The sequence below is a fragment of the Dromiciops gliroides genome, chromosome 1 (assembly GCF_019393635.1).
Source record: "Dromiciops gliroides isolate mDroGli1 chromosome 1, mDroGli1.pri, whole genome shotgun sequence".
NCBI classification, from domain to species: domain Eukaryota; kingdom Metazoa; phylum Chordata; class Mammalia; order Microbiotheria; family Microbiotheriidae; genus Dromiciops; species Dromiciops gliroides.
Window position 1 is genome coordinate 679,174,235 of NC_057861.1, and position 22,929 is coordinate 679,197,163.

General features: G+C 39.6%; 1 protein-coding gene across 12 annotated transcripts in view; it reads right to left on the reverse strand.

Moving 5' to 3' along the window:
- Window positions 1-7,521: 7,521 nt before the first annotated feature.
- The window catches only part of PBRM1 (polybromo 1), a 107,600-nt gene continuing 92,192 nt past the window's right edge, over window positions 7,522-22,929 (reverse strand). For 5 of the 12 annotated variants that reach the window (XM_043964966.1, XM_043964896.1, XM_043964888.1 and 2 more), the window contains 7 exons: window positions 21,768-21,978; window positions 20,448-20,649; window positions 17,265-17,429; window positions 13,606-13,761; window positions 9,738-9,808; window positions 9,383-9,599; window positions 7,522-7,910 (listed from right to left, as the gene is read on the reverse strand). In XM_043964966.1, coding sequence (XP_043820901.1) covers window positions 7,738-7,910; window positions 9,383-9,599; window positions 9,738-9,808; window positions 13,606-13,761; window positions 17,265-17,429; window positions 20,448-20,649; window positions 21,768-21,978 — 1,195 coding nt within the window. In that variant the 3' untranslated portion in view covers window positions 7,522-7,737. Of the gene's footprint in view, window positions 7,911-9,382; window positions 9,600-9,737; window positions 9,809-13,605; window positions 13,762-17,247; window positions 17,430-20,447; window positions 20,650-21,767; window positions 21,979-22,929 lie in introns of those variants that run through there. The other 7 variants (XM_043964962.1, XM_043964955.1, XM_043964944.1 and 4 more) reach the window with 4 other exon arrangements.

Here is a 22,929-nt window from a genome sequence, read left to right on the forward strand (position 1 = left end):
GCTCATTTCAGGTTTATTTGTTGTCTTTCTAATTTTAAAAATTGCATATTAAGTTAATTCTCTCTTACATTGTTAATGTGTGTTTGTAAGGATATGGGTCAACCGCCCCCCACCCCTCCCGCCAATTGCTTTACCTGCATTTCAGAAATTTTCAACAGATTGTTTTATTAACAGCAAGTTCAAATAGCATTTCTAGGCAGGTAGTTCCCCTAGCTACATATTTGTTATCTCTCTCCTGAGCTCTAGTCCCGAACTACTCATGGTCCCCTGAACACCTCAAACTCAGTCTTCTAATTGGGTCTTTTGCCTTGGCTCTTCTACTTCTGCCCCTTGGCTCTCTTCAAGACTAAGCTCAGGGGCAGCTAGGTGGCGCAATGGATAAGGCACTAGCCTTGGATTCAGGAGGACCTGAGTTCAAACCCAGCCTCAGACACTTACTAGCTGTGTGACCCTGGGCAAGTCACTGAAACCCCATTGCCCTGCAAAAAAAAAAAAAAAAAAAAAGACTAAGCTCAAATCCCAACTTATTAAAGGGCATCAGTCTTCCCTTCTGAGACTGCTCCCTGCATCTGTCTTATGTGCCCCTAATTATCTATATATGTTCTCCTTTATTTTTGGTGATTTAATAATTTTATTAATAAGGCCTGCCATTGTTTTTCCTTTGTTCTCCCACAGACCAAAGACAATCATGGTGGCGGGGCCCACAGTTTATATGCCCTGCTAAACAATAAGGAGTTAATGTGGCTGAGAAGGACCTACAGAGAAATTACTTCTGTTCAGACCCCCCCAGCTAAACCAGACCACTTCCTGCCTTGGGCTATCAATTCAAAGAATGTATATACCCTTTTCAATTTGGGGGGGGGAGGGTGCTTGAGTGACTCTTGGGTGGAGAAGAAGCCTTTGGCTAAGATAAAAGATAAAAGCTTGAGTAGAACACCAAGGGCCTCCCCATCCTAGATTAAATTTCTTGCATGGTTGCGTGGGGTCTGACCAAGACAGAGGAGAGGCCATACAATCTCATTATCAGTGATTGAGATTCAAGAAAAACTGGACTAAGTCAGGGATTTGGAAGAAGGGGAGAGCTCTGAATCCCCCCCCCCATTATTGGTTATTAATAATCATTTCTCACATTCCCCCCCATTTGATTCTTGAGAGGTGTGGCCTCCTCAAGAAATCACTGACTGATATGACAGACACGTCATCAAGAGTTTCTAACTATGGGACTTACGAGGGGAGACGATGTGGATCCCCTTCTTTGGAAAGTGAATTCCTAAGGGTAAGGACTATTTTTGCCTTTTGGTAGACTCTCCACAGCTTAGCCCGGTGTCTGGCACATGGCAAATTTAATAAATGCTCATTGATTGACAACCGCATGAGCCCCATTTTCCTCCTCTTACCCCTTGCACTGCCCAATTAGGAGGGTTATTGTGGAGAAAGTACTTTGTAAATTCTACAGTATCACATATCTGCAGTTGCTAGTTCTTAGCTCCCTTCCTGATGCTCCTTGACTCCTTGCAAATCTCTGCCTTCCCACTCCCCTCCTAGTCTAGGCCCTCATCACATTCCACTTGGGCTTCCTTCCTCTTGTCTTTTATAATGGTGTTCAAGTCTCTCAGTCAAAAAGAAAAAAAAAAGTCTGTATTACTTTTGTTTTTGAGTTACCTATTACCTAATGAGTAAAATTTAGTCTACATGATCTGGCTTCAATACACCTTTCCTGCCTTATCTCAAAATGCTTCCCTTCATGTTATCTACTTTCAAACTGGATCTCTTACAATATCCCATTTTTACTTTGCCTTTTCCCATCTCTTCTTTTGTTCATCATCCCTAATGCCTGGGCCATACTGAGACACTGCCCCTCCCCTATTACTGTTTTAGTTTTTTTTTTTGTGTGTGTGTGAGGCAATTGGGGTTAAGTGACTTGCCCAGGGTCACACAGCCAGTAAGTGTTTAGTGTCTGAGGCCGGATTTGAACTCAGGTCCTCCTGACTCCAGGGCCGGTGCTCTATCCACCGTGCCACCTAACTGCCCCCCCTATTACTGTTAAAATCTCTTTTGAACCCTAACTCTGGATCCATTTTCTCCATAAAACTTTCTCTGAATCCTACTGGCTAGAAGTGTTAACTCTCCCACCTCCAATTTATTGGGACATTTCGTCTAGACCTCTCCTTTGCATTTATTACATTATACCTTGTATCATACTTCTACATGTACACACCATAACCACTCTCTCGTGTAAACTCTGAGAGGGAATAGGTTTTATTTCACCTGTCTGTCCTGGCCCAGCACAAGATCCTGTACCTTCTCAATAAGTGTTTGTTGGGTGGAATGGAGTCTAGCCTGAAACAGGGGAGAATACTGCAAGGATCTGCTGTGAAAGAAATATCTTGTCTGTGTATCAGCTGCCTTTGAGTCTGTTGTTGTATAGAACATGAAAACTGGGCTATCTATGATCCAGTTTTCTCTGAATTGTTTTATCACTATACATTGTTTTGTCTTCTAGTTTATTTGGTGAATGGAGCTAATTTTATAAACAGGAAATCTTTGAAACAGGTAGTAGTCTTACTCTGGTCTGGCCAGAATAAAAAGTACCTATTTTATTTTGGGTTTTGTTTTTGTAGGAAGTGAATTCTACATGTTACTTTTTTTTTGGAGGGGGGGGGCAATGGGGGTTAAGTGACTTGCCCAGGGTCACACAGCTAGTGTCAAGTGTCTGAGGCAGGATTTGAACTCAGGTACTCTTGAATCCAGGGCTAGTGCTTTATCCACTGCGCCACCTAGCTGCCCCTAAAAGCACCTATTTTAAAACACCAATAACATCTTAAGGCATGAGAGCAGATTGCTAATATGTGCTCCACCACCTCCAACACCAATTGAAACCTGATTAATGGTAACAGAAAAACACATTTCTGGTCTTTGTCTTCTCCATGTAGATGTCTTTTTCCTTTCACAGTAAAATCATTTGATGAGAGCGCAATAAAATTGATATAGAAGTTCTTATCAAAGAGTAGAAAAATGGAAAAGTGTATCATCATGAAAGGCAATGTGCTTGAGCAGAAAGAAGTCTGGCCTTAGAATGAGGAAGGCTCGGGTGTATAACGACTAGCTGGGGGAACTTGAGCACGTCGTATTCCAGACAACTCGATAAGGTATAGAAAAGTTGTTGGTCTTCACTTGGAGAGTTCCCTATATTGACTGCAGTGATGAACTCACAGGTCCTGCCCAACAGCAGCAAAAAATGGTTAGCAATGCCTATGGCTGTTAATTGATCACATTTTCAGTTTTTAGAGTTGGGAGGGATGGCTCATCTATTCTAACCCTCTCATCTTACAGATTAGGAAACTGAGGGGCGGCTAGGTGGTGCAGTGGATAAAGCACCGGCCCTGGATTCAGGAGGACCTGAGTTCAAATCCGGACTCAGACACTTGACAGTTACTAGCTGTGTGACCCTGGGCAAGTCACTTAACCCCCATTGCCCAACAACAAAAAAAAACAAAACAGATTAGGAAACTGAGGCCCAGGTTAATTGACTTACTGTCTTTATGCAGGCAATCAGTGGCTTTCTGAATCTAAATCTAATACTCCTAATTCACAAAACTACCTCTTAACAGAGAAGAAAGTCTGCAAGGTCAGCATTGTATTCCCACATCTGAAAACAGTCTGGCATCCTCTTTATTGTATCAAGAGCTCTGTGCGTTTAATGTCTTTTCTCTGCCATCTTGGCTCTGCCCCCTGGCATCCTCTTTAAAAGGAGCCATTTACTTCACCTTTTTGCCTAGGACTAAAACAATCGTTTTAATTTATCTTTACAGGAAAGAATCCTGCTGGGAGACTCTCAGGCAATGTTTTATCTAACCTAGATCCTTTGTACTGCAACTTCATCCCATTCCTTCTTAATCCCCAGTGATGGAGGTCTATCTTGCACATATGTAAAAGATTATTACATTTTCCCCAAAGCAATCCCTTCAAGTGAAGCCATCCAAGTTTCTCCAAGAAGACCGAATTTCTATTCTTATAGCTCAATAGCATTCACAACTCAACGAAGCAACTTTTTTTTAGGGTCAAGAAAAATTATTTCCCCTTTGCTACTTATCCTTTCTTCCAAATTAGGAGTAGACTAGAGTTTTCTAGTTTCTTTGTTCTCACGGTGCATTCCTTCTTCTTCTTCCTTTCTTTTTTTTTTTTTTTTTTTTTTTTTTTGGTGAGGCAGTAGGGGTTAAGTGACTTGCCTAGGGTCACACAGCTACTAAGTGTTAAGTGTCTAAGGCTGGATTTGAACTCAGGTCCTCCTGACTCCAGGGCTGGTGCTCTATCCACTGCACCACCTAGCTGCCCCCCCTCACGGTGCATTCCTTGCTGAAACTGGGGTTATGTGAAAAGGTAGTTCCAAACATTTTACTCCTTATTATATTTAATAGTTTTTAAAGCCTCCAAGCATTTTTTTTTTATATTAAGGAATCACATGGACTTTGCAAAGTGATATGAAAAGCAAGAATTGGTTGAATTTTACCAACACTAACAGTTTCCTTTAAAAAGTGCTGACATCTTCCACACAAATGTATATTGGACACACCAAAGCCACATGTTCTCATCCATATTTGAGTGATGTACTTCACCTGCTAACGTACTACTTTTTATGGATAACATGCTCTCTTGACCCTAGAAATGAATTTAGCTTCTCCTCTACTTTGAATTACAACTTCTGCTTGGGTCTGTCTTTTACATTATCTTGCAGTCCCAGGCTAGGTTAGGAACCCCCTGACTGCCTGTTCCTGTGGCATGCGAGGTCAAGTCTCACTAAGCCCAGTGTCAGTGGGCAGCATCAGCAGGTCATTGTTGGCCTTCTTTTCCTGTGTGATAGGCATTCCTGATGCCAAACTCAAGTCTTCTTTTTAAACAAAGATTTATCAGAGTCTTTGTACAATCACATATTTCAGGAGCCTGTCAAGAAAATCTTAATGGAACCATCAAACCTGATTAATCTAAATCACTTTGCAAACTCCATTTTTATTTGGATTAAAAAGCTTCAGATGAACAAAATGATGGTACATACATATTATAAGACTGGTTACCACTTTAAAACCCTTTTGATACAGAGGTAAGGATAAACCAACCATGACTTAACCAGGTCTGAAAACGTTTAAGCTGAAAAGTAACCAACACCAATTTCGAGATTTTGCACAATTGTGTTTTTCTCTTGAAGGGGAAGGGGTTGGTGTGTGTTGTGTGTATGTGTGTGAGAAATGCAATTAATGGCTTTCAACCAGTTAACTGAAAATACATACACTATTTTAATCTATATTCTTGCTTTGCATATAAACCCAATTTTCTCCCATACATACTTGCACTTTAAAAATATTACAATGCTGTTTAGGCCAACATATTTTCCACAGCCATACAAACCAGAGGTTCTAAAAACCACAGGAAAAATGTGTGGTTATTTTATTATTTTTTTAATCACTTGAATTAGAAATGTTTTTTTTTTGTTAGGTATGAAATTCTAGACTGCAGACCTCAAATCCTATCTCCTAAATTTTTACTGACATTCTCCACAGAAATACACAGAAAGACATGATTCTAAAATAAATACACAGTTAAAACAAAACAAAACAGACAAACTTGATTGGGCCCACAAGTAGCCTCAATGGCACTGCTCTGCATGACCTTAAAGGAGACCCAGGGTTGATTTGGTTAGTTCTTACAGTGACACTGAAACTGGTAAAGGGGTTGAAAAAGGAGTGTTCCCAGCTTCTAGTGCCTTAGATAACAGTGACCATTCCATTTGCTGAAATAAAAGTGTTTTTAATAAGTTCCCCAAAGGAGTCTTATCTAGACCTCAAATAAAATAAAGTAAAACAAACTTAAAAAAATAAATAAATAACTTAACTACAATTAATTCCAGGCTCTTTGGTGTAATTTTGTTAATGTCTAGGAATAAAAGAATCCGATTTTAATATACAGTCCATGATGGTGCTGGGTGGCTCAGATAAACAAAGAACTAGGACAATGGTCATTATCTGACTCAGTTCAGTGTCTTAATCTTTGTGGTGAAAACAGCAAAAACTCTAGTCACTGAGATGCATTCTAACACGGCAGTAACATACATTAAAAAAAAGTGTTTGAAATTATTTAGAAATACTTGATGAAGATTTAGATCCAGTGGTTGACTACGGCAGTTATGACGGCCTACTGTACTTAAGTATATATAGAGACAAAAGAGTTTCTCTGCTCTACACTCATGATTTCATAAGAATGGCATTCAGACATCGGGGTAATTAATGCCGACTAGAAAAAAAAATAGGAGTTTTTCTGGGGTTATGGTATGATAAAACCACTCTCAAAAACACAAATGCCCCCCTCCCCCCAAAGTGATGTGATGTAGTCTACAGCAGCAAGTGAAAGCTTTGTCCAGCTGCCCGGGCATTTTCCTGGATAGATGCTCTAAAGGTAAGCTGCCACCTGAAGAATGTTCACTCTTAGACAGGGAATAAAGTATTTCTAAACTAATGTGTATGGGATCTGTGTGGCCTTTTCAGAAAGCATTTTCTTAAATAGTGATTTTCCCCCCAGCTCTAAATGCACTTATATACCCCCTGAAATTCAAAAATTTAAGCTAATATTAAAAATATTTCTGAAACAGAAAAGTTGCAGCTCATAAGTTTTTGGCTGAAAATGTGTAGCAAGTCCTAAATGGTAGAAAGTTACAACCTTGAAACTTGGAGAAAAAAAAAATGCCACGCATAGGAATGAAAAATGGAAAAAAAAAAAAAGGATTGTGAGAGTAAATGATTTTCATAATTTCATTTTCAGTGTAGGTATCAACTTTTTACACACTGCTGTATTTTATTTTTAAAGCAAGGGTTATATGTTTTAAAAATCACCTCCATCTACCATAATACTCCAGTGTGAACATAAATGCTTTTTAATACATGAATTTGAAAACTTCACAAGATCTAACAGAACATGTGGAGACAAACTGAATTCTTTTTAAACAGCTGAAAATGTTCTATGCATTCACCTGTTAAGACTCAACAAGATTATGCAAGTCTTTTGTAAGGGTCAATCACCACCCAGCCATTTAATGAAGCACAAGAAAACGTGCTTGCTGGACTGGACTGGTCTAGGTTAGAGGTGCAAGCTTCAGAAGACCGCCCAGCTCCCCATGAGCTAGCTAGTGGTCAGATCAAGTCTCTACAAATCTGCTGAATCTCTAATATTTCTTCTTGAAAAAAGCATTTTAATTCACCTGTAAGCAATGGTTTCTGCTGGAAGTGCCTTAAAACACGCAGGCACGTGAACAGACATACTTTTCTACAATGTAAACTAGGACTAACTTCACATTTCATTGTCATTTTAAACTAATTTGTAAACAGTTGTTTTTTCATGTTTTTTTTTTTTTGGTCTGTTTTTCTTTTATAAAAAAAACCCCAATGGTATCAGATCCATGGCAACAAGTAAAAAGATAACTCCATGTCTACACATACAACCAAATATGAAACTGGCTTTCAAACAAAGGAAACATATGCAAAAAAATCTTTGTGTATTTGATAAAGTCAAATTAATATAACAAAAACAAATTGAAATATGCTTATTAAAAGTGTCCTTATATAAAAATGGTCTTGCAATGTACAATAAAATGCAATAAAAATTATTGTTTTGTTATCCCCCCAGTAACTAAAACAGCTATTGTTCCACAAAACTCTTTTATGTTTGTATCAAAGAAAGTAATTTATGTGATTAAACATTTTCTATGTTGTATGCTTGGCGAATGTTCAGGGTGTCTCGAAGCATCAGATCACGAAGGCGCCAGAGGGCGTCGGCCATGGTGGTGTGGGCTCCTTTACTCTTCAGCCAGTGTGAAGGAAGGCGGCTTTCTTGTTCTTTTGATAGATGGACGTCTCGTCTTCGGGCTGAGAAGTAAAACAGAGTCATCACCTAACCCCGGCTTTCACTTTCTCAAGGTTCACTACGTTTGTTAAAATAGGGAACAAAATTTGTGATGCTTAACTGGAGAATATTTCCAATCCCATTTTCTCTATTATTTTAGTTGGTGTCTCTTCCAGCAAACTCATTAAAATTCCTAACTGCACCACTTGGCAGCTGTGGCACCACAAGCAAGTTATAATCTCTGAGTCTCAGGTACCACATCTCTAAAATGGGGATGCCACAATTCACATTTCTATAGCAATTTGGAGTTGACAAAAACATTCAGTAGGTATATCCAGTTACTAATTACCCATTTTATTCAGATAATTAAACTAAGGCTCAGAGAGGCTAACTTACTTGTCTGAGGTCACACAGGGAGTAAATGTTGGAGCTGGGAAGCAAAGCCTGGTCTCATACTAAGTTCAACACTCTTTCCAAGGCAACCCATTCATTGCCTATCAAAACCCATACTTTAGAGTGCTGTCGTAAGGAAAACCTTTGTAACCTTCTAAGCACTATATAAATGGGTTATAGTGATTCCCATTAACAATAATAATAAAAATCAATGTGTTTTAATGGAATTCTGTACTATTTAACTGAAAAGAGAAACCAAAAGTCATTTTTACTTAAAAAATAAAAGGCTTGGACACTAAATGAAGCTGATTTTCTGTGGTAGTAATCAATTTGATATTTCAAATTTATGGTGATGTTTCATTCTGGGAAGTAAGTGTAAGTTCCTTGAGGGCAAGTACTATTTTCATTTTGCCTTTGTACAACCCAATACCAACCACAGTCCCTTGCACATAATAGGAAACCACTAACTCCTTGTTTGACTGGATTGGGTTTAAAAAAAAAAAAGCTTTAAATACAGCATATGAGCAATAGGGGAAAAGACCTACTCAACTTCTGCTTAAAACCTGGCAATAAAAGAAGGATTAGCAGATTGTTCTTGATTTAAGCTTCCTGAGTTCTCGTGATGGATTAGGGTAATGCTTATATAGTATGGTCAGTGACTCCTGAAAAGACATAAATATTGTCAAATTGAAATACATTACTTTTACAAGTTAATATGATTGTTTTTAATGATTTAAGTTTTAGCAAAATTCATTTTGGTGCCTAAGCAGATAAAGTTAGAATTTATTGAAAACAGAACAGTCACATTCACTACAAGAGACAACACTAAAGTCTGGCAGAAATAGATTCCCAAGTGTGCTGTGTAGTATCAGCCTCATATCACTCAGTTCAAGGCCTGTAGCTAAAATGTTTTGGGATTTCTTGGTCTTTTTCAGTGGCTAATAAGTGTTTAACCAAAAGTCATTGTACAAACAGTTACTTCTAAAACTTCAACACCAAAAGAGAAACCATCAATACACATGCCAGAGAAATTCCTTTGAAAATGAAAATGCCAAATCCAAGCAGGCATTAGCATTGCCCAGTGTGGATACTCTCTTCTTACCTGCAAGGGTCTGGTCCCACTTGCTAATACTGTTTGATTCAGCGCTGAGCCCTTCAATGTATTTCAGGTAGGCCTCTGAGTGCAGAAGCCGTTGTGTCTTTGGTGGGGGAGAAACAAACATTGGTGTTGTAGGCTGCTGCATGACAGGCTGGCCTGCTGGATTCTGACCAGGATACGGAGGTGGTGCTTGCTGGCCTGGGGGCCCAAGAATTCCCATCTGAAATGGGATACGACCAAGGAATGAGGATGTTTGTCTTCACACAGGAAAGAGGTTCAGGACATGGGGCACAAAGGCATGCACACATTCAGACCGGCAGAACTTTGGACATTGAGAAGAACAAACCAAATGATTTACCTGCTGCCCATAAGGACTCCCTCCTGGTGCTGGAGGTCCTACAATGGGGGACACTCCTTGGCCCATCACACCTATATTTTAAAATGTAATTAACACAGTTAGAGGCTTAGTGATTACAGTGACATAAAAATCACTCTTTGGTAAGAGATTACATCATTTATGCCGAGAGTCCCTATGTCTTTTTGTCTATACAGCTGTGTCCACAATAAACTCAGTGAAGCCTTAGAGATACTGTTTATTTTTGAGGGATAGGAACCGGACCTGCCATTTCATTGGTATAGGGAACTCCTCATGAGGAAACTCCTCTCTGGATCTGGAATTAGGGTGAACCCTTTATTTTGCAACTTAAGAGTCTTCTGGAGGGTAGCTAGGTGGTACAGTGGAAAGAACACCAGCCCTGGAGTCAGGAGGACCTGAGTTCAAATGTGGCCTCAGACACTTACTAGCTGTGTGACCCTGGGCAAGTCACTTAACTGTGTTAAAAAAAAAAGTCTAGAGTTGTCCAGAACACAGAGAGGTGAAAGGGCCTTGCCCAGGGTCGCCCAGCCAGTATGTGTCAGAGACAGGGCTTGGACCCAGATCTTCCTGGTTTTGAAGACTGTTATTTTAATGAATAAAAACAGTGACCTAACTTGAATTTAAATGATCTGTTCTCTGAATCTTAATGAATGCTTAAAACCTTTACAAAATCCTTGGAGTTTTTTTTCCCCAAAAGGCTATGTCCCAAGTGAACCTTTGCGTTTGACAGCACAATCCTAGGGTTTTATTATGTACTGTAAGTAATGGGTGACACTGGCATTAAACTCGAGAGAGCATAAGGTACGAGAAAAGGACAGAAATTATATAACGATGTGTAAGTGCAACGTTAAAAGTGCTACAAAAATCCAAGGTCATATCATCACAATTATCATCATTCAGTGGGGGCATCCTAGTACAATATACAAAATATAACAGGAGATGAAAATATTGGCTTTATAATTATAGTGGTGTACAATTATAACACTGTCATAGAAGTATCTGCATCTCAAATATTTGTACTGTCACCAAAGTATTAGACTAAAAGACATTTCTTTTTAGTTGCTATGACTTAATATTCAAAATTACGAAGGGACTAATAGAGGCAGACTTTGTAATCTCTATGACAATAATCTATTTTTTAAGTTTCTCTGGTGACTTCTCAACAGCGACTGATGTGTCACAGGTATCCTTGAACCATCTTGTAAAACTGGTTCAGTGTTTGAAGACTTGTTTCAGTGTCTAACTTGGCCACTGGCTTTTCTGATAAAACAAGGACTGGGTTCTTTAAAAAGCTAGAACCTGGTTTTGTGAAAGCTCTTACTTGTGCTCACTAGCTTCTGCTTCACCTCTGCTCCTAGGTTAACTTGTTGCACAGATGGTGTTGGGTGACATCTTACTTTCCCGGACATTCCTATTCTAATTCACCCTGTTCTCCGCAGATCATTGATGTTTCTGTAGGGCTCTGGGGAGGCCAACTTTCCTGTGATGTCATCAGCTAGATATTATTTTCAAGTAGTATTTGGGGCTCTTTTTTGTTGTTTTGAGTCAAGAAGGAAAATAGCTACGAGCTGCCTGACTTGAGGCACTAAGCACTACTAAGGGTGATACTTTCATGAACCTGCCAAGAATGTTGGCACAGACTATGTGAACTCCTACCGGATGTCAGCATTGACTGTGCCACAGAAATGCTCCTCAGGCTAATGCCAAACCAATCCATTTCCTGCCTCATCTCCTTGTACCAGATATTCAGGTTGCTGTCACTAACATTCAGGATGGTGGCAAGAACAAGAGTTAACTCCATAGCACTTAATTCTGTGCTTATATATCTGCTATCACCTTCTTCACCTAGCACACTAAGGGGCATACTACTACTCTCACAAAGTCTTATTACACATAATAATTGTGCCCTATTGTTTTGTGTCTATCTAAACATATCTACTTTTGTATAATTGGGGGCATTGGGAAGGGGAAGAGATTGAGAAAACTTGGTCACTCATCACAAGGCGTCTGTTGATCTAAGATGCTGGTGTTTTTGACAGTTTCTAATTACTACCACAATGAGGCAGCTATGAGGTGTGATGAGAAAGTAATGACACCAATTCTTCAGGCCACACGTGAGAATGGGCCTCCTAGCCTCATTCGGTTGTCACAGTTATACAGAAGTAAGCATCTCCCTTCCTCCTCAGTAGCATTTCCCTAACTTTTAGCATTCTACTGACTCCTTTAACAACTCTCAGCCCTTTAATGACTTTCTAGTATCCTTTAAAAAAAAAAAAAAGGCAAAATTAAAATTTTTCCCCACCAACATCCAGTAGTTCTTGTGGATTCTGGCCTCTCTATAGGTTTCGAATTTTTAGTGTAAAAAGACCCAAAAGTCACCTGCTTCACATGTCCTACAAGTGCTTAATGTCATCTCCTTATAAGTATTTTGAGCTCAGTAGTTCTCTCTGAGATTCCCCTTGAAGGTATCTCATTTAACTCTCCTGAAGCTTCAGGGAATCCTAATCTAAAATGTGTGTGATGAACATAGGCTCTTACAGATAGCAGATATTAAATAAAGTTTTGGTTTTTTTTAAAGTGAGGCAATTGGTGTTAAGTGACTTGCCCAGGGTCACACAGTTAGTAAGTGTTAAGTGTCTTTTTTGAACTCAGGTCCTCCCGAATCCAGGGCCGGTGCTCTATCCACTGTGCCACCTAGCTGCCCCTATTTAATTAAGTTAAATGATCTGACTATTAACTGAGTTTATAGCTTACAACTATACAAAGTAGATTAACTTCATAGGGTAATAAATGAGCTGGAAGGGATCTCAGAAGCTCTCCTATCTTATGGATAAGGAAACTGAGGCCCCAATGGTTAAGTGACTTGCCCAAGGTCACCCAGGCGGGATTTGAGAGCTGGTCCTTTGAAGAGAGGTACCCAGTTGCCTATGGATTAATTTGAAAGTCGTAATTCCCAGAAGACAAAGCAACCAGATGGCCAATCTTCCTGGGTCAGAAAGCAATTTATGTACGTTTCCTGTCACTCAATACTTCCAAAACATGTCCTTTGATTTTATTTTTTATTTCTGAGGTATTCTCGTAAAAAAGGTCAAGCTGAATAAAACCATTTTGGTATCACGTTGCTACCTAAAATGCTTATCCAGTGGGTCAGCACACAAGACAGGATATTTTGTTTGCTGGAATCAGCTGAGCTAAATCCAGCTGAGTCCTGACCTCCCTTCTCTCCATTCTTCAGCTTAATATTCTTCCAATCTGTTACAATAATCAGAATTTCTGAGACACTGCCACTTTCTGATGATTTCCCCCAATTTCCTTTGACAATTTTTCCTTCACAATCCATTTAGAAGGAGCAGAAAAATGGAGAGGGAAACTGAGTTTCTTCTGTAGTTCCTGAGAATAGCCCCTGGGAGATAAGAACTGCATCAGTAAGGGCCCACCATCAGAAAGCAGCACCAAGTCCTTTCACAGAAATAAGGCTCTGATGAACTTTGGTCACTGTACAGTCTTTTCTGGGCCATAACTACAATTTTTAGTCCCTTGAAGGATCAATTCAGCGATACAGCTCTTAGATTTATTGTTCTACTCTGCCTGGCCTCTGCCAGGCCTTGCACTATGTTGCTCCTTTTAAATCAGATATATATATATATATATATATATATATATATATATATATAGGGACATGCTCAAGGTCTGTAACAACATAACACTGGTTCTTCTGATGGTTATCACTAGCATCTTCCTCAATGGTGTATGAAGAAAAAGGGGCAGGTATTTCCCAAAATACCTGGCTGCAGGAGGAAGATGAAAAAATGAAGATGAGATAATGAGTGAATGAGGATGATGTTCTTACCCGGTGGTGGGATGCCTGGGATGCCTGGCATACCTGGCGGAAGGTGGTGGGGTGGGGGCACCCCAGGGTGAAGTGGCTGCATGCTGCCCATGCTAACAATGCCATCAACTGGCCCCTGCAAAGGTGGCAGGACTGGCGGATAGCCACCTATCATGCCTTAAAGGACACAACAAATTTCAAACATGCATCAATAACATGCAACATGATCTAAATAATTAAAAACACCCCCCCCCCAAAAAAAACCACGTGCACTACTAATGAAAAGCACCTTTAGTACTGCATGATACACAGCAATTAGTATCTTGCAATAATGAACAAAATAAAAAGTTATAAATATGAAATACACCTTTCTGGATGAATTAGTACTTAGTATATTATTATTATTTGTTGCTGTATGTTCATCCTGGGTGAAATACACTGTATATTCTTAGTTAAATATTAATAAAATTAATATTACCAGCCATATCAAGATCATTACTACTGCAAGCTGTTCATACACTGCAATCAGTTCTGCCAACTGCAATCCAGATTAAACAGCATAATATCGACTCCACTCAACTTTGCACACACCTGCACGGTGCTATCATGCATAACAATGGGGGCCCAGCTACATGGTAATAAAGTGCCCTGTATCATGAAGCATGGCTCTTTGTGACATATATCGAGGATCCTGCCCCAGGACAAGGTAAGGGTCAACTTTCACACTGGAAATTTACACCTGTCTAACTCCTAAGATTTAATGATAGTTGTTTCCCATAGACTTTAAATTGTGACCAAATGAAATAAACAAAACCCCAATTTAAGCCCCAGGTAGCTGATTGGCCAATAATGAAAGCAATGGGAGAAGCGGCTGGTGATTGAGAACTCAGATGAATGGGGGGAAAGTTTCATGATTTTTAAATGCCACTTCCAAGTTTATACATGAATGCATCATTTCAACATTAAAGGGGAACATTTTAAATAAGGGAAAGGGCCTCTGGACACATAGAATTCCATTCCTTTATTCGCAATATTCATCTTTATGTAAAGTATTTTCTGTTGGCTAGGGAAGAATGTTAGTGAACAAAATATGAAAATATATGGCAAGCAACAAGGATGAAGAGAAGAAAATGTTCTCGAAATGGCGAGGACTCGCTTATAGGAAAATCTTTACGGAGACATAAAAAAAAAATCAACATTTTTTTCAGGTTGCCCAATTTCTCTTTTCTAGAGTGATTGACACAATGATAATAATGATGGACTCCAGAGCATTCCCCACACAGTACCCCTGATTCCTCCAAATGAAGCCACCTACACACCATAGCCTCTTCTGCAAAAGTAAGGATTGAGGGAGCCTGTAGTAGCTAGAACACTATTGCCAAACCTTATTCCTCCAAAATAGTGCTAGAGGTTTTCAAGTGCTTGTGGAAAGAATTGAGTATGGAAATAAAAGCTTTTTAGGGTTTGACCAACTCAGACAAATTCTTCGGAAATGAATGATAAATTTCAAGGGTGTTTTTTTTAATAGCTATTAAATAACTCAAACTGATTATTATCAAGGGCCAGGGTTTAGAGAATTCACCTTGGCTAACTTCATGGGTTGGCCAAGGAAATCTTGAATTAGTTGAAATCAACTTAAATCAATGTAAATAAACTCATTTAAATGGAAACACTTCTGAATCCTGTAAAGCACTTGAGTTTCTGTTGCATAATTTCAAAAATGCAAAGGCAGATAAATAAAAGATTACTTAAGAGCACAAAGAATGAATTTCCAGGGGTGACACAACTCTACACACTACCAGATGCTGCTTCTTGGACTAAGAAGATACTGATATGAAGAGTCTTGTAAGGCTTTGCTTTCAATTACAAAAGCCCATCTGAATGCAAACTTCATGGGCTGCTACTAAAGAAACGTTTACAACTTAACTGAACTATATATGTGAAGCTTCTTCATTAAACTGTACTTTGGCATTTATTATCCCAGTCACATTTGTTCAAATGAGCTTTGGTGTTTGTAAGCAAAGCTAGTCCCAGGCAACAACAAATCCAAGATGGCATTAGGCTGTTACTGCCATTTGTAAGACCATGAAAAAGCATCCTTTTAACGGCATGATGGACCACTGGCAAATGACACCTGATTTTTCCAGTGGAATAAAGGTCAGTTATGTTAGAAACCACATCTGATCTGTTCCCTCTGCACTCCTGGGGTCAGTGGGCTTAGAAAGCACTCTTGCTAATGGAACCAGGGTGTTTTCTAGTGAGGGCATATGTTTTTGACCAGTGTATGGCTATTCTCCCAGTCTATAAAAGTCTATATTACTAAGGTACCTTTGGACTTGACGTTGTTATTCCCCAACAGGGAGCTAAAATGCTGCAGCTGCTGTTCTTTAAAAAAAAAAATCCACATTTAAAAAAAAAAGTTGTTTGTATTTCTTTTGTGAATGTGTCCTTAGGCATTTTAGCCAAGGGTACAGTGCTAAAAATTTAATGCATAAAATAAAGGCAATTTTTACATTAATGAGGGAATGATTTCTAGAAACCTCAGAACCATATTAACCAAAATGGGCCATGGAATAGAGCAAGCAACTATGCAACTTGTTAGCTTTACATCAGCTAGGACAAACGCAATCAATTCAAATGCCATGATTCAAATGTGGTATGGTGAGTGCCATCACTGACTTAAGCGACAGTGTTTGAGCATTTGCCATCACAAAGGTAAGAGCACCGATGGAAAAATCTCACCCTATACTTATCATTCCATCTTAAAAATGAAAACAACAACAACAACAAAAAAGAAGCTAAGACTATATTGAGCACCACTGTCTTTGCGTCACCACAAAGGGGTAAAAAACTGCTTGCTTGACAGTGGAAATACGGGATAGTTGAAAAGGTAGCTCATCTTATTTATATCAGAGTCTGCTTCTAGAGAAGCTGTTACGGACTTCTGAAGTTAGAACATGCCAAACAATAAGTAATTAAGAAACAGCCCAATTTGCTATGGCTATCAGAACCAGAGACAACACACACAAGCAACCACATTCACAATTAAAAAAAAAAAATATGTGACTGGGATACTAACAGAAAATGCAGTTTAATGCAATAAAATAAGAAAGCATTACAGAGTGGGCATGATGAACTGAATAAGGAATATAGATACATATTCAATTTAGCAGTCATGCACATAATTGATCAGGAAAGGATTTAGGATCGAAGTCAAAAATCCTTTAAATGATCAGTGTTTTAAGGATGGCTGCAGTAAACCAAGGCCAACTGAATACTGGCATGAAACAGGGAGTGAAGCACACTACTTTGAGTTTAATTTGGCAGATTTTTCTGAAAGGTTTTTTAGGACAGTGCTCAAGGTCTAGTTACCATTTTTTGTTATAGTCAGAGTAATCTGTGGTGGAGAATATGACCAGACCGTCCCCACAGCCAAGGCAAATTGTTCCCTATGAATTCTCCAGTTTTGGGCCCAGTTCCGATGTTTACGGGGAGGGTCTTTTCTTTGTGGGAGAGGGCAATAGAGGAAGACATGGATGATTTCAAACTCTGAAAGTAGACTGGTCATGAGAAAAGGCTGGAGGAGCCTAAGGCTCATTTGGAACTGGAGGGAAAAAAAATGATCCATTATGAAGGAATTTCTTAAAGTGGAAAAAAATGGTCTTAGCTCCTGCTTTTACCTGCAACAGGTGTCAACTGCTGATTGAGCATCGCCATTGGTGTTGGTGGCGGCACCACCCCCATGAGTGCCCCCGAGGGGGGGCCCGCCCGGGGAGAAGCACTCGGCTGCGGTTGCTGCGCTGCGCGCTCTCTCTCCTGCTGCTCGGCAACTTTAGCTGCCCGCTCTGCAAAGGCATTTTAGATTTTCAATTCTGCTTTTAACCCAGGAGTTCACAACACCATCCATTTCATTCAACAGGACTAGCAAAACACAGCGACAGTTTCATCTAATGGAAAGGCATAGAGCAGAGGCCTGTTCTCAACCCAGGATACAGCTGATGTCGTTGGGTGGGTAAACCTAGTGGACATTCCCAGCTTTCCTAGCCCGTCGTGAGAACTTGTCTGCAAAGATTTCAAGAATGTTAAGACTGCAACACACATTCAGAAAGCACAGGTTTTAAACATGTCACCAGCATAACCAATGTAGTTAATTAATGTTGATGAGGCACCCTGACGATGAAAGCGCTAATTGTCATTACTCTATTATTAATGGCATCACGGATTGTTTAGAATTTCAACAAGAAGCAATTCCATGGCCCATTATAATTTTTGGCACAATCAATACTTGGATTTTTGTGATTCCTTGTACCCAGTCTTACTGAGACCTGGGGTTATTGGTGTCCTGGGGGATAGCAGCTGAAGAAAATTAACTCTGTAAGGGAAAAGTAGCTCACTGCCTATTTCATAAGCTTTCAGGTAAAGCTGATGACAAAATCATACAACTCTGATGAAACAAAGAGGGCTGTGTTAATAACTAAACTCCAGGGGAAAGAAATGATTCCTTGTATACTTTCCTGCAGTAGTGAGATTTTACCTAAAATAACCAAGTTTCTTGAGGCTAAACTTTTCAACAGTAAGACTAAATTACTCCATGCAGCTGCTCCTTAAACGAGCAGATTCTACAAACCTATGCTGTCTGTCACCTAACATACAGGAATAGCAACATCCTTGTTCAAATTATCTGAGGTCAGATACTCTCTGCAAGGTGACTACATTTCTTCAACCTGATTTTTCTGCATCCCTAGTTACGGATCCCAACAGCTGTTTTTTCATATATGTCCACCTGCAAGTGCCAGGCTAGATACAGAATACTGATTATCCAATTGCTGACTGACTGCCTAGGGACCATTGAATACTTCCAGTTCACAAAGCTCCATCGATTCTGGCTTTCCAATATAGGAGGAATGTTCTCTTTTTTCACATGGGTAAACTGAAGCACAGAGACATTTGGTGACTTCAAGGATACAAAATCAACAGCATCAAAGGAGAGGAAACCATGAGGTCCTGTGACCCTTCAACATGGAAACTTCAGAGAATGATACTTGAGCTAGGGCACTAGAAAATTTATCTCCATGTCACACATGCTTAAGGAAAATAATGAAGTGAAAACTCTCAACACTTCTTTAGTTGTAAGAGGGTCAAAGCTGTAAAAGTATCTTTGCCTATACTAAAGTAACTACTTATTAATGTTGTAATAGTTTAAAGGGCTAGTGATTTTCTGAAGGTTTTCAGTGATCTTCTGAAAGGTCTTCTAAGTAATAATAAATTACAAGAGAAGGGAGATTTGAAATCGAGTTGTGGTTAAAGCAGTCTGAAGACTGGATATTAAGAAACTAGATCTAATTCTGCCACTTTTGAACATGTAATCCACACGGTAAATGGGAGAAGAAAAATAGAAATTCAGGCTTAGATACAGATTAAGCTTTTAGCTAAATACACCAGCAGGTTCTTCTTAGATGGAAACCAATCAATGCTCCTAATCTACCCTGGCTGAACACTAAAGGAGGACCATTTATATTTTAGTTTGATAGATTAAGATCCAAGAGAGTTTGTTTTTTTCTGACTGAAACAGCAACCTAGGAGAATACCACTAAATTCCGAATAATTTTAGACTCCTTAAATTCTGGATCCCGAGATCCTCTTTCTTGTCCTTCTCTTTCTACCTTACCAGTCCCTGTTATCTTGACCTTCACAAACTTGTCTTTTTCTCTCATTCATGTCCTGAATAATTCTGCTTCTCTTATAGGACAAACCTTACAGGTGCTCATTTTCTAATCCTGTCTAACCCCTGCTAGTACATTATGACCTTAAATTCACCAAGTCCTGTAGGTTTCCAGATTCCTTCCTAAGTTATAATTTATTTGGAGTAAGTCAGCCCAGACTAGTAGGTACAACAATAGCTTTGTGGTATTCTTATGGGGTCTTCCACAAAAAGTCCACAGGGGGGATTTTTGAACCAAGCAGCTCAATACAAAGGCAGCTCTTAACACTGCCATCTTCTTTACATCCTGCAAAACAAACAAAGCAGGGCCCTGACTCCGCCAGCCTGCTCTCTACCTGCATTCCACATAATGAACTGATACGCATAATTCTTGGTGGCAAAAACCCAGCCATAGGTCACAGTCTGTCCAGCCAGCTGGCTTGACTTTCTACTACTTTTTTTTTTTAAACAAAAGACACATCCCACAAGTACTTGCTTCCTCATTCAGTCACCAAATCCTTGAAAGCTGACTCACTGCACCCCCCACCCCTCACCCCAAGCAATTTCCAAGTGGGATAAAAGAAAAATAAAGTGAACCTCATTATAGAAATACTAGTGATCTTAACAAGAAAACACTTATACATTCAGGAAGGATATATGCTAAAACCTGCTTAAAAGACTACTCATTTTAGCATGGCATCTGCCTAAAAGGCTCAATATTGCTAGTACAGAGCCAAATAGAGGTATCCAGACCCCATAATATAGTCTGTATTTTTAAAAAATACATGTTTCAGGTGGTCTCCTTAAGCAGGTTTCACTATATTTCTATGAGAGGATATCTCTGACGTTTTTTAGTATACAGTTATTGCATCCTCCCCCATTTCCCCTATTAGTGGCATCTGTTTCAGGGTCTTTGCCTTTTTAGAAAGGCTTACTATACCCAGATAACTTTGGTTTAGGCAACTGGGAGGAGGAAGCAACAGATCTGGGTTAAGTCAAAGGGTTGTGTTGTCATCAGATCAGACCAGGCTGGAATTTCCCTTTCTGAATGTGTACTTAGCACTTGAGATAATCCTCAAATAGAAACGTTTCCTATTTCTGAATAACACACCATGTCTGAAAAGGTGTGATCAGATGCAAAGTTTGACTGAAGTCTATTTACCTTCATATTCTGCTTTCTTGGTTGTCTCTAAGTTTCTCCATTCTGTTCCTACCAGCCTACTGAGCTCTCCAAAGGAGTAGTCTGGGTGCTGAGCTTTAATCACGGCTCTCATCTCGCTGCTAAAGAGGATGTAGCCACTCATGTTGATCTTCCTTTTGGAGCCTTCCTTCTTAGAGCTGCCCTTGGAAGACTTAGGAGTAGACTGAAAGACAGAAAACCCTCAGTTGTCTACAGCACAAATGGCCTTTGTTAGCTGCCTGAAGTTTCTGCACTCCCCAAAGCCGTGATTTAATAGTTATTGTTGTGGAATGATGTGACGGAGATGTCATGTTTCAAGCATCTGACCATTTTTTTAGGTGGGGGAAGCATCAAAGTATAAATAGTACTTGGTACTTGTAGTATGGAAGAAATAATTTCATATTCCACTGGACTCAAGCATTGTAACCTGTAATAGTGACCTCATAATTAGGGCTTGAGAAAATTCTGAATGGAAAAACATTAATAATCATCTCAAAGCACAGGAAGATGAGTTTTCCAAACAAGAGTAGGTTAAAAAAACATAACCGGGTGGCCAATCCTATGGAAAGCCAGAGAGTAACAGTGAAATGTCATTCCTTATTGTTCTTAAAGACAAAGCAACATAGATATTCCTATGATTTAATTTTACAATTTTTTTTTTTTTGCAGGGCAATGGGGGCTAAGTGACTTGCCCAGAGTCACACAGCTAGTAAGTGTCAAGTGTCTGAGGCCGGATTTGAACTCAGGTACTCCTGAATCCAGGGCCGGTGCTTTATCCACTGCGCCACCTAGCTGCCCCTTATTCCTATAATTAAAAAAAAATAGTGTTTCTAATTTTTTGTTTTTGTTTTTGCAGGGCAATGAGGGTTAAGTGACTTGCCCAGGGTCACACAGCTAGTTAAGTGTCAAGTGTCTGAGGCTGGGTTTGAACTCAGATCCTCCTGAATCCAAGGCCGGTGCTTTATTCACTGCGCCACCTAGTTGCCCCCGTGTTTCTAATTTTTAAAAAATCATCTTCATTGAAGGTTTAAAGCAATAAATAAATTGAATTTTTTTAGTTCATCTTTGTCTTGGTAGCTTACTATAATGGAAACCTAGAAAGTCCCATACCAGAGATCTAAAGATGAAATCCTCTATGGAGTTTGTTCTCTCCATTAAGTGATTTTCTATTCTGACTCCTTTGTTTCCTCTACCTGAACCCCCTACTCTTCTTCCACCTGAGGAAGGGCTTTCTTCCACAATTAGAAAAAAGAAATTGTGTTTCTTCTGTTTAGCGTATGGCCAGAAACATGTTGTTTTCACCTGTGGGGGAGTGTAGGGCATAATGTCCAGATCACTGGCCAGTGGAGTCTGAAGCTGCGGCAAAGAAGGGGCTTCAATGACCTCACCCTCCTCTTCTCCCATTTCTTCAATATCATCATCTCCACCTTCCAACTCAGCAAATTTTGCTTCTAGCAACTGAATCTTCTTCTCCAATAATGGTGAGGGTTCTTTCTGTGGAACTATGGGTTTTCTGAGGCAGACAGAAATAGCACAGAAAATAACAGAGAGAATGGGGCACAACCGACTACTATCAAATGTTTTGCTTTTTACTTCTAAACACCAAGTCAGAGGGCTGCACTATAGAGGAAATCTTATTCCAGACGCTAGCTTGGATAGGCATTTTTACAAAGCTAAATTTTCAGGTATCATAAAATATTTGTTTTTAAAGCATTCTTCTAGGTACCTCAAAGTTTTTTAGGGGGGGGGGCAAATACAACCTTAATAACAATGGTAGGATAGATTGTTTACTTCTTACCTCAACCTATTCTCATCCTTCCTATAGCAATTTAGCCCAAAGCTGGGTCTTGATTGCTCAAAACAATAAGAATAATCTTCAGAATCTATAGGAAACTTTTACAACTCCCGAATCATCAAGATTATTAGACCTTATAGCAAATGTTGACCAAAAATACTAATGTGATCTTTTTTTTTTTTTTTTTGCAGGGCAATGGGGGTTAAGTGACTTGCGCAGGGTCACACAGCTAGTAAGTGTCAAGTGTCTGAGGCCGGATTTGAACTCAGGTCCTCCTGAATCCAGGGCCGGTGCTTTATCCACTGCGCCACCTAGCCGCCCCCAATGTGATCTTAAAATACATTAAGAGATGTGTGATACTCAGGACTGCGGGAGTGGTTGTTTTCTCTGTATTCTAGTCTTGGTCGACCACATTTGGAATAGTGTGTTCGGTTCTTCTGAGTGCCACATTTTAGAAAATGGCACTAATAAATGGAGTGTCCAAAGAAAAACCACCACGACGGTGAAGAGGCCAGAGATTGCGCCACACAAGGACTGGCTGAAAGAACTCTGAAGACATTTAGTCTGGAAAAGAACAGACTGCATGGGGTGGGGGGAGCATGCTGGCTGTCTTCAGGAATCTAAGGGGCTGTTCCGTGGAAGAAGGATTAGACTTGTCATGGGTGGCTC